General features: G+C 44.5%; 1 protein-coding gene, 1 long non-coding RNA gene and 1 other non-coding gene across 42 annotated transcripts in view; 2 read left to right on the plus strand and 1 right to left on the minus strand.

Annotated features, from left to right (window-relative positions):
• The window catches only part of LOC145505818 (uncharacterized), a 14757-nt gene extending 12807 nt beyond the window's left edge, over positions 1-1950 (plus strand). Inside the window, exon 2 of the long non-coding RNA XR_014053302.1 lies at positions 1352-1950. This is a non-coding gene — a long non-coding RNA (uncharacterized LOC145505818). The remainder of the gene's footprint in view (positions 1-1351) is intronic.
• Positions 1951-11707: 9757 nt separating this feature from the next.
• LOC145508008 (U5 spliceosomal RNA) lies at positions 11708-11824 on the plus strand. Its single transcript, XR_014055278.1, has one exon. It is a non-coding gene; the product is annotated as a U5 spliceosomal RNA (small nuclear RNA).
• Positions 11825-15299: 3475 nt separating this feature from the next.
• Positions 15300-18074, minus strand: part of ARMH1 (armadillo like helical domain containing 1) — a 58491-nt gene continuing 55716 nt past the window's right edge. For 37 of the 40 annotated variants that reach the window (XM_081488756.1, XM_081488783.1, XM_081488782.1 and 34 more), the window contains 6 exons: positions 16636-16758; positions 16472-16544; positions 16192-16321; positions 16034-16111; positions 15681-15762; positions 15300-15606 (listed from right to left, as the gene is read on the minus strand). In XM_081488756.1, the coding sequence (XP_081344882.1) occupies positions 15494-15606; positions 15681-15762; positions 16034-16111; positions 16192-16321; positions 16472-16544; positions 16636-16758 (599 nt within the window). In that variant the 3' untranslated portion in view covers positions 15300-15493. Of the gene's footprint in view, positions 15607-15680; positions 15763-16033; positions 16112-16191; positions 16322-16471; positions 16545-16635; positions 16759-17476; positions 17618-18074 lie in introns of all 40 variants that reach the window. The other 3 variants (XM_081488745.1, XM_081488747.1, XM_081488746.1) reach the window with 1 other exon arrangement.

Below are 18074 nucleotides of genomic sequence, written 5' to 3' on the forward strand. Positions count from 1 at the left end.
CAGGTTTGATCCCTGGTCTGGGAAGATTCCATATACCTCGGGGCAATGGCCCACACTAGAGAAAATCTGTGCACAGCAACCAAGACTCAGCAAAGCCAAAAAAAAACAACAGGGTGATACTGGACAGGAAAACTGAACTTCAGGATACTGGTTACTTGTGTGACCAGAGAGGCAGGGGATGGGATTGGAGAGGAGTGGTCAGGGAATAATGCTAATAGAACAAGTCAGGTTCTGTTTCTTAATTTTTGTTGGGGATATTTAGCTTTTTATTATTATTATTATGCTCCAAGAATACAAGTTTAATATACTCTTTTATGTATCAAACACCTCATAATTTAAAAATAGAAAAAATAGATTTTAAAAATGGAGCACTTTCTGACTCCAGGAAGATAAAAAGTTATATATGGCAAGAAAGGTAATCATAGAAGTCTACTTGGCTTGACTCAAACAGTATTGAATATTGAAATATAATCACATGAGGATGATGGGCATGGGGATGAGGGGATGTGAGGGAGAAAACAACCTCGTTTAGCATGATGCTAAGTGTCAAAAACAAGACAAAATGCCTAAAATGTGATGGCTTGTGCTAAACCCCAAACCGAGACTTAATTACAGTTTGGGCTCTCCCAGAACTGGAATCTTAAACCAGTCAAGCAGGAATTGCCTGATCAGCATTAGTAAGGTCATCTGCCTGATAGACCCTTGCCCTCCCCAAAGGAAAGAAAGCTTAACACAACCAACCCGATTTTTGGCCTAGTACAACTTCCTTGTTCCTGCTCCTTTCTGCCTATAAAAATCTTTCATCTTTTTTTTTTAAAGTCTTTCATCTTGTACAGCTCCTCTGAACTTCTTACTATTAGCTACTTTGGACAGTGCTCAATTCACAAATCATTGAAAAAAACCAACAAGATCATTGAAATTTACTCAGTTGAATTTTATTTTTTAATATAAATCAAGAAGTTATGTTTAAAATTAGTGACTTAACCACTAAGGACCTACCGTATGGCACAGGGGACTATGCTCAATATTTTGTAATAACCTATAAGGGAAAAGAATCTGAAAAAGAATGTATGTTTATAACTGAGGCACTGCTGTATGCCTGAAACTAATACAACATTGTAAATCAAGTATATGTCAATAAAAATTGTTTTAAATTTTTTAAAAATGAAAAATAAATACAATTAGTGATCTAAGAGGCAACAGTATAGTTGTTATTCTGAAACACAGGCCTATATCCAGCAGAAGAAATAGCTGAGAGTTGACAATAGTTGCTTCTGATAACAGAAATGGGTGTGAGGTGGGATGCAGAGAAAAAGTAACAGGTTTTGTGTTTTTTTTTAATGCTATTTAGCACTATCTGCCTTCTGCTTTGAATACTGCTTGTGGTGGTGGTAAGGAGACACTTACTTCTTCTGAAGATGTTGATAGAGCCTATGAAGGTCAAGTCAAGATGTTACAGTTTAGGACTCCTGAGAAGAAATTCAGCTCCCATTCAGCACTGCACCTTCCCTTGTTGGGGCCAGTGTGAGAAAGCAGGAGAGACTCCATCTTGAAGCCTGTCATCCATGTTAAAGACAGGATATGAACTGGGCCTGAACCCTGCCCAAGAGTGAGGAAACTGTTGCTAGTGAAAACCAGATCTCCTGGAGACTTCCCTCCCTGCAGATGACAAACGGAGATTGTAGTTGAGGTCAGGCTGCCCCTGTTAGATTAACCATGGAGACACCCCTGCTTGATGTATAATCATTGTTCCCACCCTTTAACCTTAATTGTTTGTTCTCCTAGCACCTACTTGTTGTAAAACTCAATCATATACAACAAAGAAGTTGCTAACATGTAACCAGTCATGTAGTGGGGGGTTTAAAACTAGGCCTCTCAGAAATATCAGGGTCCTTGTTGGGAACTGATTCCCCTTGCACCCGCTGGCATAATAAACTGTTCTCCACTGTCTTGAGTGTCCTCCGAGGTGTTTTGCGACTCCAGATTCCACAATACCCTTACACCACTCTCTTTTACTGCTTGTATCATGATTACAGCATTTATGTCTTTCTGGGCACACAAATAATTTCCCCTAGACTGTGTGATCTTTTTTTTCTTTTTAAGTTTTATTGAAGTATAGTTGATTTGTGATGTGTTAATTTCTGCTGTACAGGATAGCGACTCAATTATACATATATATGTATATATACATATATATATTCTTGTTCATATTCTTTCTCATTGTGGTTTATCACAAGATATTAAATATAGTTCCCTGTGCTGTACAGTAGGACCTTGTTGTTTATTGGATTGTGTGCTCTTTGAAGACAACTCAGTTTGATTTGTCAGCCTGCCTCCTTCTTTCACTTTCCATTCTTTCTTATTGCCTGCCACCTCTCTTCCTCTCTTTCAGTTGCATTTCATAGCAGTTCTGCTTGTCTGTCTGTCTATCTATCTATCATCTTTGGCCCCCATGAGATGATTATACTCCTGGGTTCATGACATTATCATCAGTGATCTGTAGAAGTTTATTCTTGCTATTTATTCATTTATCTATTTATCTTTCATTATTTATTTTATTCTCATATCCCTCTCCCATTTGCCTTCTTCTCCCAGGCAACCATCCCTCTGTGTTTTTTTTTTAATTAATTAATTTTTTTATTGACGGATAATTGCTTTACAGAATTATGTTTTCTGTCAAACCTCAACATGAATCGGCCATAGGTATACATTTATCCCCTCCCTCTTGAACCCCCCTCCCATCTCTCTCCCCATCCCACCCCTCCAGGTTGAAACAGAGCCCCTTGTTTGAGCGTCCGTAGATGTGTACAGATGTGAGAGTTGGACCATAAAGAAGGGTGAGTGCTTAAAAATTTGATGCTTTCGAATTGTGGTGCTGGAGAAGACTCTTGAGAGTCTCTTGGCCAACAAGGAGATCAAACCAGTCAATCCTAAAGGAAATCAACCCTGACTATTCATTGGAAGGACTCTTGCGGAAGCTAAAGCTCCAATATTTTGGCCACCTGATGCGAAGAGCAGACTTACTGGAAAAGACCTTGATGCTGGGAAAGATTGAAGGCAAAAGAAGGAGTGGTAGAGGATGAGATGGTTAGATAGCATCACCAACTCAATGGACATGAATCTGAGCAAACTCCAGGAGATAGTGGAGGACAGAGAAGCTGGCATGCTGCAGTTCATGGGGTTGCAAGGAGTGGAACATGACTTAAGTGACTGAACAACAACAAATTTTTTATGTGCATGAATTTTTAAAGTTATGTTAATGATATTGTATGGTGCATCTTATTTTTGTCACTAAACATTCTTTTTTTAAAAAATTTTGGCCACTCCTCGAGGCACGTGGGATCTTAGTTCCCCAACCAGGGATGGAACCCACTCTGCCTGCAGTGGAAGCACTGGAAGTGCTGAGTCTTAACCACTGGACTGCCCTGGAAGTCCCTAAACATTCTGTTTTTTTATGCAATATGAACGTCTAACATATTATTTCCAACTGTTGTGTAATAGTACATTTTACCTACTAATCTCCTAGTGATGGATATCAAATTGTCTCCAACCCCCTGCACTCACTAAGGATGCTGCAGGTAATACTCCATGAAATAAAATTAGGTCCTTATTTCACATCATGCAGACAAAAAAAAAAAAAATCTAGGTCATATGGAATTCAATTGTAAAAACTTTAAAACTTTTAGAAGAAAATGTGAGTATATTTTTATAGCATGAGGGTAGGGAAAGATTTCTTAAAATATGGAAAACTATAAAGTGAAAATTCATGAATTAAACTTCTGTATGATAATAAACATTAAAAAACTGACAGTCTACAGGAAATAACTTGCAATACATATAAACTGTCAAAGGTTTAGTTTTCTCAATATGAAGAGTAAGAAATACCAACTGAGCTATCACGGAAGCCCTATAAGTCAATAAGCAAAAGACAAAAACAACTTAAAATGGATAAAAGACCAGAACAGGCAATTCCTGGGGTGGGAAATGATTACCAATAAATGAGACGATACTCACATGTATTTCTCTGTATGTATGTTTTAAAAGATTACTTGTAACCTTAAGTCTCTGAGTGTTAACACACATCTTCTGGGTTGAATTATTTGTCATCCTAAGTACATGACTGATCGAAACAAGATAAGAATTTTCAGCCTAAAAAGTAAAAATTTATTGGAAATACATCTCCTAATGAGATGAACAAACTTTTATTTTTCAATTGGCTTACATAGAGTGAGACAGAGTTTGTCACCAGTTCTATTCCTATTTTTGTTTTCACAAGCAAAAGACCTAAGAAACCAGACTTCTCTGGTGGTCCATTGGTTAAGAATCAACCTGCCAATGGAGGGAACACAGGTTCCATCCCTGGTCCAAGAAGATTCTACATGGCAACTGGCAACTAGAGACAGCCCCACAGCAACAAAAAACCCAGTACAGCCAAAATTAAATAAATAAATACAAGTTAAAAAAAATCTAAGAAATCTTAGAATAAATAAATGGGGGTTGGAGAGAGGTTTTATGTTGTTGTTGTTGTTTTAATATATATGGTAATGTCAGTATATGTCCCTTTGTTGGATGTCCCAGGCATTGTGGTATACTCAAACAATGGAATATTGAGCAGAAAATAAAATGGATGAGCTGAAACTAGGTTTACAGATACCAACACAAATAAATCTTAAAAATGTACTGCTGAATAAAGTAAGTTTCAGGGAATTCCCTGGCCGTCCAGTGGTTGGGACTCCACGCTTTCACTGCAGAGGGACTGGGTTCAAATCTCTGGTCTCAGAGCTAGGATACTGCAAGCCCTGCAGCGCACCACCACCCCCGCCCCCGCAAAGCAAGGAAGTTAGAGAATGATGGGAAGGTATGATATTTATACAAATTTTAAAAACACAAGACTGATATTGTTGGTGGATGGAAGACATACCAAGTTCAGAATAGTAGGTATCAGTGGATAGAAGGGGAGCAAAGGGGATTGGGGGCAACAAATGCAGGCTTCAACTGTATAAAGTTTTGGTTCTAGTTTCATTTTTACAAGAGAACATTCACACTTTGATTTATTTTAATAAGTTCAAATTCTTGAGTAGTACAGCATCATACAGATTCTGTGTTCAATGGCCTTAGCTGGAAGGTTGCCTCGGAATTTGGCAGGAACCAAGATTTCGTGGGTACAAATTGCATTTCCTAGATTTCTCTTATTCGTTGGGTTTGCCACCAGGAGTCACTGTTCTGCCTTTGCTTTGTACACACAAGGACTTCTCTTGCTTAGGGAGAATTTGGTTTCATCCTGAGCATAAACATTTTCAGTTTTCTGAAGAGCTGTGTGCTCTCTTTGATTCGAGACCATGCTTAGAGCCAGCAAAAATGGCTTTGCACAAAGCCTTCCGAACGTATTCATCATTTTAAAGTCCTGTTCCCAGCAGGCCTCCACATCCTCCAAAACAGATGAAAGGGAGCTATGTAAGGTTTACTGTCTAAACATATCTAAAGCACATCTGAAGAAATGTTTATATCTATTAAGTCTGAGTATCAGGCATGTTTTTTGTCCTCTGCACTTTTCTGTGGAGTTAGAAATAGTTCGTGATGAATTTTTAAAGTAATAAAGAATGAGGGCTTCTCTGATGGCTCGGTGGTAAAGAATCCACCTGCCAATGTGGGAAAGACAGGTTTGATCTCTGATCCCGGAAGATCCCACATGCCTTGGAGCAACTAAGCCCGCCACCACAAAAACTGATGCTGTGCTCTAGAGACACAGCTGTGTGCTATGACTCCTGAAGCCCTACAGTCTGTTGTCCACAACAAGAGGAGTCACCAAAATAAGAAGCCGGAGCACAACTAGAGAGTAGCCTCTGCTCAATACAACTAAAAAAAATCCCATGCAGCAATGCAGAAAATCCAGCACAGCCAAAAATAAATAAAATAAAATTATAAAAGAGAATGAGAAGTGAGGAAGCAGAGACAAGGGGAAAAACTAAGAACTCTGTTTTAATACTGGAATTATTTCACCTAAGTGTAACCTGGTGTCTCTGTCATTTGAATCAACCTCAAGGTTTGTGAAGCATTGTTTAGATAATTACAAAAGTCATTAAAAAATTCAGTGTGAAAATTAACTAATTGAAAATGGTACCAGTTGATGTAAATGCATCCACACTAAAGTGTTACTAAGCTTCTTGAGGGCGAGGCTCAGTGGAAACTAATTGTTTAGAATGAAAGTTCCACTTGTTCTCTTGCGGTGGTAGAAAAGTTTGTTTGCTTTTTTTAAAAAATTTCTGCCAGAATTTTTCTCTGAAATAAAAACATACAAAGTTTTTTCTCTGTTGTGGTTGATTGCTGTATTCCAAAAGGAGACTGCCGTTGGCGGGTGCTGCGGGTTCATCCTCCCCTCTCCTCCTCCCCACTTCCTGCCCCCACTTTCTTTTTCAGCTAGGAGTTGATGGAGGCTACTTGGTCTGCAGGGATGAACAGGTGGGGAGGAGACAGCTGGTGCCCTGAGGGGGACCCAGAGGAAGCAGCACAGCATGGGGATGGTCTCTGATGGGAGGAGGGCTGAGGAAGGGGCAGATGATGGGCACTGTTAGGTTGAGGGTGGGAAGATACAGGCAACAGCTTCTGCTTTCTCAGCAACTTCTGCTGTGAGGTCATCTGCTGAGCACCAGAGCTGGGGAGGAGGTGTGGGATGGTTTCGGTGAGAGAAGGTACATAGAGAGTGGGAAGCAGAGCCAAGTAGAGACGTGTCGACTAATAGCAGGACCTTCATCAGAGGCCTGGCTCAGTTGTGTGATTTTTCCAGTAGTTCAGCTGTGGCAGGGTGGATACTGAAAAGGCAGGGGAATCTCAGGGTCAGAGTGGTGGGAGGAGGAGGAACTGCTGGTGAGTGACTGGATGGAGGACCCGCTCCGTAAAGATCTTCGTTGTGGTGGAGTTAATACTGCACCTTCTCGCTCCCCTCTTTCTGCCACCAGGGGGTCAGAGTCGGGATCCTTCATCTTACCTAAATGGACCTCCACCCTCCTCCCCTCTCACTCCTCAACCCCCCTTATCTGTAATTCCTCTCTCTGGGATCTTCACTCTCTCCATCTGTATTGACTCCTTTCCAAGGGGTTTAAGCATGTTTAACACTCTCCTAATATTAACAAAAGGGCTTCCCTGGTGGCTCATGCGTGTGTGCTAAGGTGCTTCAGTCGTGTCCAAGTCTTTTTGACCCTATGGACCTATCAGGCTCCTCTGTCCATGGGATTCTCCAGGCAAGAATACAGGAGTGGGTTGCCATGTCCTTCTCCAGGGGACCAAACCTGGGTCCTCGGCATTGCAGGCAGTTTCTTTACCATATTAGCCACCAGAGAAGCCCAGCAGTAAAGAATCTGCTCGAAATGCAGGAGACGCAGGATACACTGGTTTGATCCCTGGGTTGAGAAGGATCCCTGGAGGAGGAAATGACAACCCACTCCAGTATTCTTGCCTGGAGAAGCCCCATGAACAGAGGAGCCCGGTGGGCTACAGTCCATGGGGATGCAAAGAGTCGGACACAGCTGAGTGACTGAGCACACTCACAACATTAACAAAAGAGGTGGAGGGAGGCTACCTTTAATCCCAAACCCTTTCCAGCTACAGTCTCTATTTGGCTTTTCAGGGCCAATGTCTCAGAAGAGTTGCCTGCATTCTCTACCTCCGTGGCCTCCTTCAACAGCTTCCTGCGGTTGGACTTCCACCAATGCCCCCCTGTTTACACACTCTGTGGTCACCAGTAACTGCCCTGCTGTTGAATCCAATGTGAAACCACTAGGTGGCATTTTGGGGGCTCTGAGGAACTCCAGTCCTTTATGTCTCAGGGCAGAAAAAATTCAGTGAGAGGCAAAATGATAGATAAGAAGTGACTTATTATTAACAGAATAGGACTCAAGTGAAGCTTACAAGTGGGTGGGTGAGAGGCCCTGGGAACTTAGTGGGCTACAGTTTTAAAACCAAAGGAAAAGTGGGGAGGGGGAAAAACACCTTCTTCCTGATTCTTGAGTAGGTGTCATTAGCTCCTCCTCCAGGTTGGGCAGGGGAGTTTTTTTGTCCCTACATGGTCAAGCCAGGACTGTAATGGCACTGTGGAAAAATTACTTCAGATCTTAGTTACAGTGAAGGTCTTTACTTTGAAATGTCACCTTTCCATAAGCTATTGTTTTTCATGTGGGCAGAGAGCATGTCCTAGGGGTCAGTAACTTACTGGGCTCACTGGGCAGAATGTGGGTCTCAGGCCACCATTGTTTTATTGCTTGGGGGCATGTCCCACGCTTCTGTTCCATCGTTTTGTTGCTAAGCAGGCCTGCTTGGTTTCGTGGTTAAGCAAACCTACTTTCTTAAGTGATCATTAACTTACCATGGTCTCCCAAAGCCCCCTAAAGTTCCCTCCCTATCTAAAACACCCTAATGGGATTTCAGAGCTAACTAACCCTATCCCTACTAAATGAACTTTGCAGTCCCAACCTCATTTGATCACTCATCTGACGGAACTGATGGATCTCCTCTTTTCTGCTGTTGATTTCTACACTTTCCACACTGCTGCTTTTCCTCTGGCCTTCCTAATTTCACTGCTGGCCACTGTTCTCTAGGGTCTTATTCTAGCCTTGTTTTTTCTCCTTACTTTACACTCTTTCTCCTTGAACAGTCCTGGCCATCCCCTGGTCCAGGCTGCCTTTTATTTCTCTCTGGCTTTACTGCTCAGTCGTAAATCATTTTCCAAACTTCTTGTCCACCATACAGTCTCCATACTTTATCCAGAATAAGTGTCCAGTGGTTCTCAACTTAACCTGCATCAGAATCACCTGGAAGACTGTTAAAATTCAGGTACCTGGGTCCTACCTGGAGTTTCTGATTCAGTAGCCCAATCATTTGTATTTCTAACAAATACCCAGGTATATTGGGCTTCTCAAGTGGTCCAGTGGTAAAGAATCCGCCTGTAAATGCAGGAGATGCAAGAAACTCGGGTTGGATCCTTGGGTCAGGAAGAACCCCCGGAGTAGAAAACGGCAACTCACTCCAGTATGCTTGCCTGGAAAATTCCATGGATAGAGGAGCCTGGCTGGCTGCTGTCCATAGGGTCAAAAAGAGTTGGGCACAACTGAGTGACTGAACACACACACCCAGGTATATTAGGTGTATTTTTTAGGATGCCGTAACAAAACACTACAAACTTGGTGGCTTAGAAATTTATTGTCTGACAGCTCTGGAAGCCTCATTTAAACTAATTACATCTACAATGACTTTATTTCCAAATGAAGTCACATTCTGAGTACTAAGGGTTTGCACTTCAACATATGAATTTAGTGGGGGAGCTGGGTCGAGACACAATTCAACTCATAATATTGATAATACTAGATGATGCTGATGCCGCTTCAAAACACTAATTTGATCACATTATTCTCCTTTGATACTTTGGCCACCTGATGTGAAGAACTGACCCACTGGAAAAGACCCTGATGCTGGGAAAAATTGAAGGCAGGAGGTGAAGGGGATGACAGAGGATGAGATAGTTGGATGGTATCACCGACTCAGTGGACATGAGTTTGAGCAAGTTTTGGGAGTTAGTGATGGACAGGGAAGCCTGGCGTGCTGCAGTCCATGGGGTCACAAAGAGTTGGACACGACTGAGTGACTGAACTGAACTGATTCTCCTTTAAAGTTTTTCAGAGATTCCTCATTGCTCTCAAGGTAAATCCAAGGTCATGCATTGGCATTCGACCTGATCTGGTCCCTGTCACATAGCCACTTGTCCTTTCACCACTCAGGCTCACACTGTTCAAACTGCCTTTCTGCTGAGAACGCCCTCACCACCCTACTCCTGTGGATCCTCTCTTGCTCGGCCTATGTGTCACTGAAACAGTCATCAGTGCTCATCACACATGCTTGTCTCATGGGGCCTAGCACATGGTCTGACACAGTGTTCCATACATTTTTGTTGCATGAATGTATGAAAACAACTATTTTCAGGGGTCTAAAAAATTCAGTTTTAATTTTTTAATTCAAGAGCAATTTTATTTGAGTATTAAAACAAAATCTAAAATAGAGACACAACAAGGATATACTGTATAACGGAATTATAGCCATTATCTATAATCTGTACTGGAGTATAATTTGGAAAAATACTGAATCAGTATGCTGTACACCTGAAACTAACATAATATTATAAATCAAATATACTCCAATAAACAAAAAAACAGGCATTCTGGTGCAGAGCCGGGCGGTGATACGGTGCAGCTATCGTGTTGGGTGCTCCAATACCCCCCAAGGAGACCCTCAAGGAGAGGAAGAAATTCTCTTTCAAGAAACCTTTCAAACTGAGTAGCCTGTCCTTCAAGAGAAATTGGAAGGAGGGTGAGGTGATTTGTCTGTCTCCTAATCCATGGAGGAAGAGCAGGAGCAGGCAGAGATCTGATACTTACAGTGAAGAAGGCACTGCCCAGGAAGGAAGGTTGCTGCCTCCCCTGTAAGCCAGGAACCTGAGGTCCAAGGGGCAGAGGCTAATGCTGCCTCCAAAGGAAGAGAAAGGTTCCAGACCACAGAGCTATCCACTACCTCGGGGCCCTATACCATGGAGGAAACAGAATGAAGAGCTGTTTCATTCTGGGACACGTGGGTGATCTCCAAGCTGCAAAAGCTGTGCTGTCTTTGTGAGGTCACTGCCTGGACCCCGAGCTCTGGCTGCCTTCCTGTGCCCAGAAAGGAAGGAACTGTTGCCCCCTAGCCACATTCCCTCTCCTCTCCCTCCCATGGATTCTCCCATCATCCATCTGGTGTTCCTCTTAAGGCCAGTTTAAGATGGTTCCTTGCAGTTGCCCAAGTTAGGTTAGTGATGTGAATGCTCCTAGCCTTAGCCCCACCTCCTTCCCTGTTCCCACCAGGAAGAAGGCAGTTGCTGGTTTTCTTTCCCAATTCTTTCCAAGGAGGTTACGTTTGCTGCTCAAATTCCTAAGCCAGATGTGGGGTTGCCTACACTCCGAAATCCTGAGTCTTCTGCATTCCCTTGAGTTTTTAGGCTAGTGACACCTGGGCTGAGGAGGACATGGCCCCTGTCTAGGTTTTTATAAGTGCCTTAACTGAAGTTCAAACCTCCAGTTTGTGAATCAACTGTGTCTCTTTTTCTACTTGGTAAGCAAGTATTAAGCTTTGGGTTGGGGAAGGTCTGTAACGTCTTGTCTTTTTCTTTTCTTCCCTCCCATTGTTGTCAATAACTTTTACTGGCCAAACCCCAGATTTGTACTTTTCTTTTTCCTTACTGCTAAAACCATTTTTTTCTCTCTCTTCTGGTTTTACTGTAACATTTGGGAAAGGCATAGATGTCGTCCCTTAAAAAAAGGATAAAATCGAATTTTCTCGTTGGACCCGGCGTCTATACTCGTGCCGATCTCGCTTCTGCTCCGCCCCCTAGTGGTGGCTCTAGACCCAGACGCCTAACGCCTTAAATTTTAAGACATTTCCCGAAATGCGAAGTTGGTGAGTCAACTTCATTTACATACCCACAATGCATTGCATTCAGGATCGCGCCTACTTTAAAGGCTATATCCTTTTTTTCTTTTGATTTTCCTCCTACTTCTGAAAAATTAGGATATTTTCATAGAATTATCTGCGATAAGGGCAGAACTTACTCGCTTTTTGGGCGGGTATATAGTTACCATATCTTTGTTAGGACTTATGGTTAACCGAGGACTGTGTGCCGGAGCTCTACAGCATACTCTGGTTTCTCTTCAGATCGCATAAATCTTTCGCCTTTTACTAAAGATTTCCGTGGAGAGGAACAATTCTGAGTTTTAGACCAATTTTTTGAAGGCCTTGCTTTCGCGAGGCTTATAAACTGGTTTAAAAATAGATGATGTTTATTTCAAGTTATGTTCTTTGTGTTTTAAAACTAAACCGTAATTTTAATAGTATTCTATGCTTAGTACGTGGTTTATCCCAAGAGAGTTTATTGCTCAATTGTTGTTTGTAAAAAAAAAAAAAAAAAAAACTCGCTTAGCCTGGCTTTGTTTAAGGCTTGTATTTAAGATGTAGGCTTGGGGCATGTGTGTTCAAAAACAGCTTTCACGCGGGGATGACTGAGTATGGGGAGTAAGCAAAGATCCCCATCTACTTTGGGGCTGTGGTTTTAATTACAGCACTTGGTGTACGCTTTAAAAGTGAAAATCCTGGAAAATTCTTTGATGGTCCGGTGGTTAGGGTTCCATGCTTTCTCTGTCGGGTATACAGGTTTGATTCGTGATTGTGGAACTAAGGTTTTTCAAGCTGTGTGGCACAACCGGAGAAAAAAATAAGTTCTGAGGAGTATCTGTAATTTTCAGTTTTTATGTGAATCAAGACAGCAAGTTAAAAAAAAAAACAGTAATTGCTATAAATTTGAACTTTAAAAATAAGCTTATACTGCATGACAGTTGGGCTTCCCCCATAGCTTAGTTGGTAAAGAATGTGCCTGAAATGCAGGACCCAGGTTCGATTCCCAGGTCAGGAAGATCCCTTAGAAAAGGAAATGGCAATCCACTCTAGTATTCTTGCCTGGAGAATCCCATGGACAGAGGAGCGTGGCAGGTTACAGTCCATGGGATCCCAAAGAGTCGGACACGACTGTGTGATTAACTCTTCATTTCTTGGCCTGTGCCGCCTTCTGTGTATTACTCTAAACCTCTAGCTTTTGTTATGTCATCTTCTAACTAACTATGGATTGTCCTGTCTTATAAAGACCTTTGTATTTACCTGGGACCCACCTAGATAATCCAAGAGAATCTTCCCATCTCAAGATCCTTAATCACACCTGCAAAATTCCTTTTACCACATGAAGTAACACATTTACAGGTTGTTGGGAGTAGGATGTAGGTGCATTTGGAAGCCATTACTTAGACTACCACAATAATGATACAGTAATTATGTAGGAGGATGTCCTTATTCTTACTAGAAACAATGTGAAGTTTTTAGTAGTCAAGTTTTTAGTTGTCAAATGTCATATCTGAAACTTTCAAATAGCCCAGTAAATAAAAGAAAATGTGTCAAAGGGTATAGGTATTCACTGTATTATTCTTTCAACTTTTTTGGTAATTTTGAACTTTTGAAAGTTAAAAGTTGGGGGAAATAAATGTATATTAATAAATTTCATGTAATGTATATTTGTTTTAGATATTTGTAGTTACTTAAGATTTCATTTTAAAGCATTCCATTGTTATTAAACTATTATACCAGAGTTTTAGATTTTTTTCCTGTGTTTTTTTGATTTTCTAATTATTAAAATTTCCAAAAATTTCTGGGGTACTGTTTTTAAAATAATTCTATAAAAAGAAAGGCTATTTCAAGACTAAAAACAGTAAGAATGACTTGACACTAAAGGACAGGACACGTCTTTAAAATAGGAAATTCATTTAGCTTTAAGGAAAACATGCTGGATATTTTGTTAACTTTTCTTTCCTCCCTCTGCCCAAATAGAGGAAAGTGGAGGCTCAAAATCCCAGTTAGGGGTAAGGCTAGGCAGCCTTTGACCGACAACATCCGGGCCAGTGATGCCCTCTGGTGGCATCCTAGAGAATTACTGCCATCTGATTTCATTTCCTCTGACCTTGAGGGACAACTCCCTCACAATAACTCAGTCATTCATTCATGTGTGCCAGGCACTATTCTCAACATTTGGGAAATATCAGTAATGAAAACAAATATTCCTGCACTACTGGAGCTTACATTCAGGTGGGGAGACAGATAATAAAAAAAAAATACATAAATAAGTGATATGGAATAAACAGGTGAGTAGCAGGGGTTAGGGATTAGAGTACAAGGACTGGTGGTGTGGGATGCAACTTAAAAAAAAGAGTAACCCTCATTGAGAAGCTGACTTTTGTGTAAAGAATTGAAAGAAGGTGAAGAAATCAGCCATGCAGATAACCTGGGGTGAGAGTTCTAGGAACAGAACCTGTTCAGCAGAAAAGCCAGCACAAAAGTCCTAAATCATGAGCTTGTTTGTCAGTTTCAAGAACCACACACTGCCAATGCAGGAGACACAGATTCAATTCCTGGTTCAGAAAGATCCCACATGCCCCTGAGCAACTAAGCCTGTGCGCCACAACTATCCAGCCTATGCTCTAAGGCCTGGGAACAGCAACTACTGAGCCCATGTGCAAAAACTACTGAACCCCGAATGCCCTAGAGCCTGTGATCTGCAACAAGAGAAGCCACCACAATGAGAAGCCTCAAGATTGGGGAGTAGCCCCTGCTAAGATAATGTCTCAGGAGATAACCTCCCTTCTTGATCTTGTAAGGGGCCATGATGACCCATGACCCACTACTTGCATTGTAGGCGTGAATGGCATTGTATACATCATTTAAGGTACAGCCTTCTGTCTCAAAAACTTATATAACTGAGCTTTGACCTCTAACAAGCGGAACAGTTCTCAGAGCTTTCTGAGAGGCTGTTCCTAGTTTATAATCCTCAATTTGGCCAGAATAAAACTTTCCATTTCTTTCTTAGATCGACTGATTAAATTTTTCGTTGACAACAAAATGAGGTGGAAATGTTTAGCTGGAAAGAGAAATATGGGAGTCATTGTATATAAGTGGTATTTAAAGTGATAGAGGGAATTCCCAGGCAGTCCAGTGGTTAAGATTCCATGCTTCTACTGCAGGGGGCACGGGTTGTAACCCTGGTCAGGGAATGTCTCATGACACGGCCAAAAAAATTAAATTAAAAATAAATATATAAATACAAGTTAAAAAAATAAAGTGATGGAATCACCAGGGTGTAAACATAGAGAAGAGGCTCAAGGTCAAAGTCCTGCCTCCCTCCCCCTTGAAGGAAGCTGGGTTGAAAAGGAGGAATCCATAAAAATGCTTCCCAGGTGGCTCAGTGCTAAAGAATCTGCCTGCCATGCAGGAGACACAGTGGATGTGGATTCAATCCCTGGGTTGGGAAGATCTTCTGGAGGAGGAAATGGCAACCCTCTCCAGTATTCTTGCCTGGGTAATCCCATGGAAAGAGGAACCTGGCAGACTACAGTTCATGGGATTGAAAAGAGTTGGACATGACTGAGCATGCATGCATGAAAGAATGAAAGAAAGCAACCAGAGAAGCAGGAGAGAACCCAGGTGGGTGTGGTGTCCTGGAGGTGAGAGTACAGGGGCCAGCAGGGACTGGAGGTGAGGCCCACTCCTCACACTACCTCCTTGAATCTTCTAGGACGTTGGTGGTCCTTCCCTTCGGATCAGCCTTTTTCCTTGATGAGCAGAGGCACCCTGGTCCGTCATCACAGCTCTCACTGGATCTCCCTCTGCCCTCCACACATGGACACCAGGCAGCCAGCAAGACTTGTTTATTGAAGACTTCCCAGCTGGCTCTCTCTCTCTCCCACTGGAAGGCAGAACCCCCAGCTTCCCACCAAGGCCAAGAGGAGTCAACAGGAGCTTGGTTGTGACTCCTCCCTTCTGCCAGGCTTCCCTGCCACATAGCCTTGGCTTCCTGGCTTGCCTCTGAGGCTCCTTTTTCCTCCTCTTACTCCTTTTCTTCCACATCCTCCTTCTGGAAGTGTGTGATGTAGGCCACTTGATCTTCATTAGGATGGTCAAAGTTCATGTTGCTGTAGGAGAGGCCGCTGAGGTGCAACACTGGTGGCAGGGAGATGAGCCTGAGACTGGGTGCCGCTGCACCTCTGGCCCAGGCCCCCTCGCTCCCCACTCACCTCTGGTGACATTGATTTTGTTGGCCGCCAAGATGTCCGCCTGAATGCTATCTATTTTCATGTACAGATTCTCGGCATTGCTCTGGGGACAGAAGCAAGGGAAACCTGGCTAGATGCCAGGGCAGCCTGGACTTGGAGGTGGGCGTGGGCAGAGGGAGGCTGCACGCTGCAGTCAGGCTCTTAGCCTGACAGGATGGGCCGGAAAGGGAACGGTAGGGTGCCAGGTGGAGAAGCCCAAGCAGGGCAGTCCCTTCTGTCGCCCGCCCCAGCCGGATCTTGCGTGAGGTGTCCATGGATGGGGGCGGAGGGCGTGAGCTGCGACAGGCGCAGGGCCACTGTTTTGTCCCACTTACTAGGAAGAGCTTGTAGAGTTCCTCCCCCATGGTCTTGCGCACGTGCTCCTCCACCACCGGGAATAACTGCACGAAGTACTGTGATGGGCGGGCGAGGGTGGGGCGTGACTGCAGTGCCCGTGCGCCGTGCCCGCCCGCCGCCCAGCTGCCCCGGGCACCTCCAGCGTGAGGCTGGCCTGCCGCTGGCTGTTGCTGTGATCCATGTTGCCCATGGCGGCCATCAGACTGTGTACCACTCGCAGGTGCAGCATCTGCTCGGCCAGGGTCGTGTTGCTGCGCGCTAGGATCCTGGGCGGGGGTGGGGTGGTTTGGGGGTGGGGGTGGGATTCGGGGTGCGGTGGTAGGGTGGGACCCTTCGGCGGCCGGAGCCCTCCCCCGGCGCGCGGGCAGCGCAGAGCCCGGCTTGCCGCATCCGCCCACCACCTGCGGCCCGCTTACCCGATGGCCTTGGCGGCCGCGGCCTGCTGCAAAAACAGCGGCAGGTGGGCGGTGAGCTCACGGACCGACGAGTCTGGAAGAGGGAGTGGCCGTGAGACTGGGAGGAACCCGCCTCTCCCTCCTGCCCCGCCAGGGCCCACCCCCCAATCCGAGCGGATCCCTACCGCTGACGATCTGGAACTGCAGTTTGCTGGTCTCCTTGAAGGACGGTATCAGTAGCGCTACGAGGCCCTTGAGCAGCGCTGGGCACACGTCGTAGTTGACCAGGTCCTTGATCAGCTCGATGGCTGGGGAAGGCAGAGGCGCTGGAGAGGCCGGCCGCTCCACTCACTCCCTACCCCCGCAAGGAAGCACCCTCCGCCTTCTTTATCGACCTTTCGTAGCTCCTCTTTCTGGCCAACAATGTGCCAGGCGTGGGGGCAGCTGGCCCGGCCCTCCTGGAACTGGTGGTCAAAGAGGAGAGGGAGGAGGGGGGCGAGGTCCCCTGGGATTCACAGAAGCAGCTAGAGCGGGAGGAGAAAGGGTTTGAGGCTTAGAGGGTGAAAAAGCTGAAGGCCGCGCAGAGGCAGGGCCGCTTTCCGCCTTTGAGGAATCGAGTAGGTTTTGTGGAGGAGGGAGGGGTCGGGTCTTCAGAGAGAGACAGGATCGGGAAAGACGGGGTGAGAAGGAGACAGAGCAGGTGGGTGGGGCTGTGTGGCAGAAAATGAGAAAAGAGGCAAGGCTGACAGAAGTTTAGAGAAACTTTGAGTTTCTGACGAACCCTTGTCGAGGCCTTGTTTGCCCAGGCTCTGTGCTGAGCGCTCTCGATATCCCACCGCCGCTCGCCCGCCAGGACCGACGAGGTCCGCTTTGCACCAGCACGACGAGTTTTATGCCCATTTTACATTTGAGGGGATGAGGCACAGAGGGGTAAAGCACTTGCCTAGGGGGTACCACAGCTAGGAAGTGATGGAAGCAAAAGGAGGGAAAGATTGGGTTAGGAAGGAAGAGGGGACTAGAATTTACTGAGGGGCTTTTCTGTAGATACTTCCCAGTCGTTCCAGCTTTGACTCAGCCTTTCGGCCAATCTGCATAGGAAGCCTACTGTCCCCCTAGACCAGTTTGGTGACAAATGCTGTAAACGGGGTCCGTGGGCTGTAGGAATACCTGGGAAGATGGAGGAGGGCGGAATATTTTTGTAAGAAAAAGGAACCAGAGGGAGAGCTGGATGGCAATGCGGTGGTACACCGGATAAACACGGCGGGTGGGGTGGGGTGTGGTGGGGCTTGCGGCCTGAAAGACAGAAATGCGCTCTCCCTCAGCTTGAAAGTCAATGCCACCAGTCTCTCCACTTACTCCCAGGGGCGAAGTTGTTTCCCTGATTAGCTTATTTGCATATCAAAATGCAACGTTATATTATCTGTTTTAATAACTTAAGTTACCCGTTTTATTTTCTTGTTAGGACATCTTACCCAGTAAGAACATGGTGATGGTGATGGTTTAGTCGCTAAGTCGTGTCGGACTCTTGCCACCCCGTGGACTGGAGCCCGCCAGGCTCCTCTGTCCGTGGGATTTTCCAGGCAAGAATACTGGAGTGGGTTGCCATTTCCTTCTCCAGGGGAAT

The sequence above is a fragment of the Giraffa tippelskirchi genome, chromosome 5 (genome assembly GCF_054371585.1).
Source record: "Giraffa tippelskirchi isolate mGirTip1 chromosome 5, T2T-mGirTip1v1.2.pri, whole genome shotgun sequence".
Taxonomy (NCBI): Eukaryota; Metazoa; Chordata; class Mammalia; order Artiodactyla; family Giraffidae; genus Giraffa; species Giraffa tippelskirchi.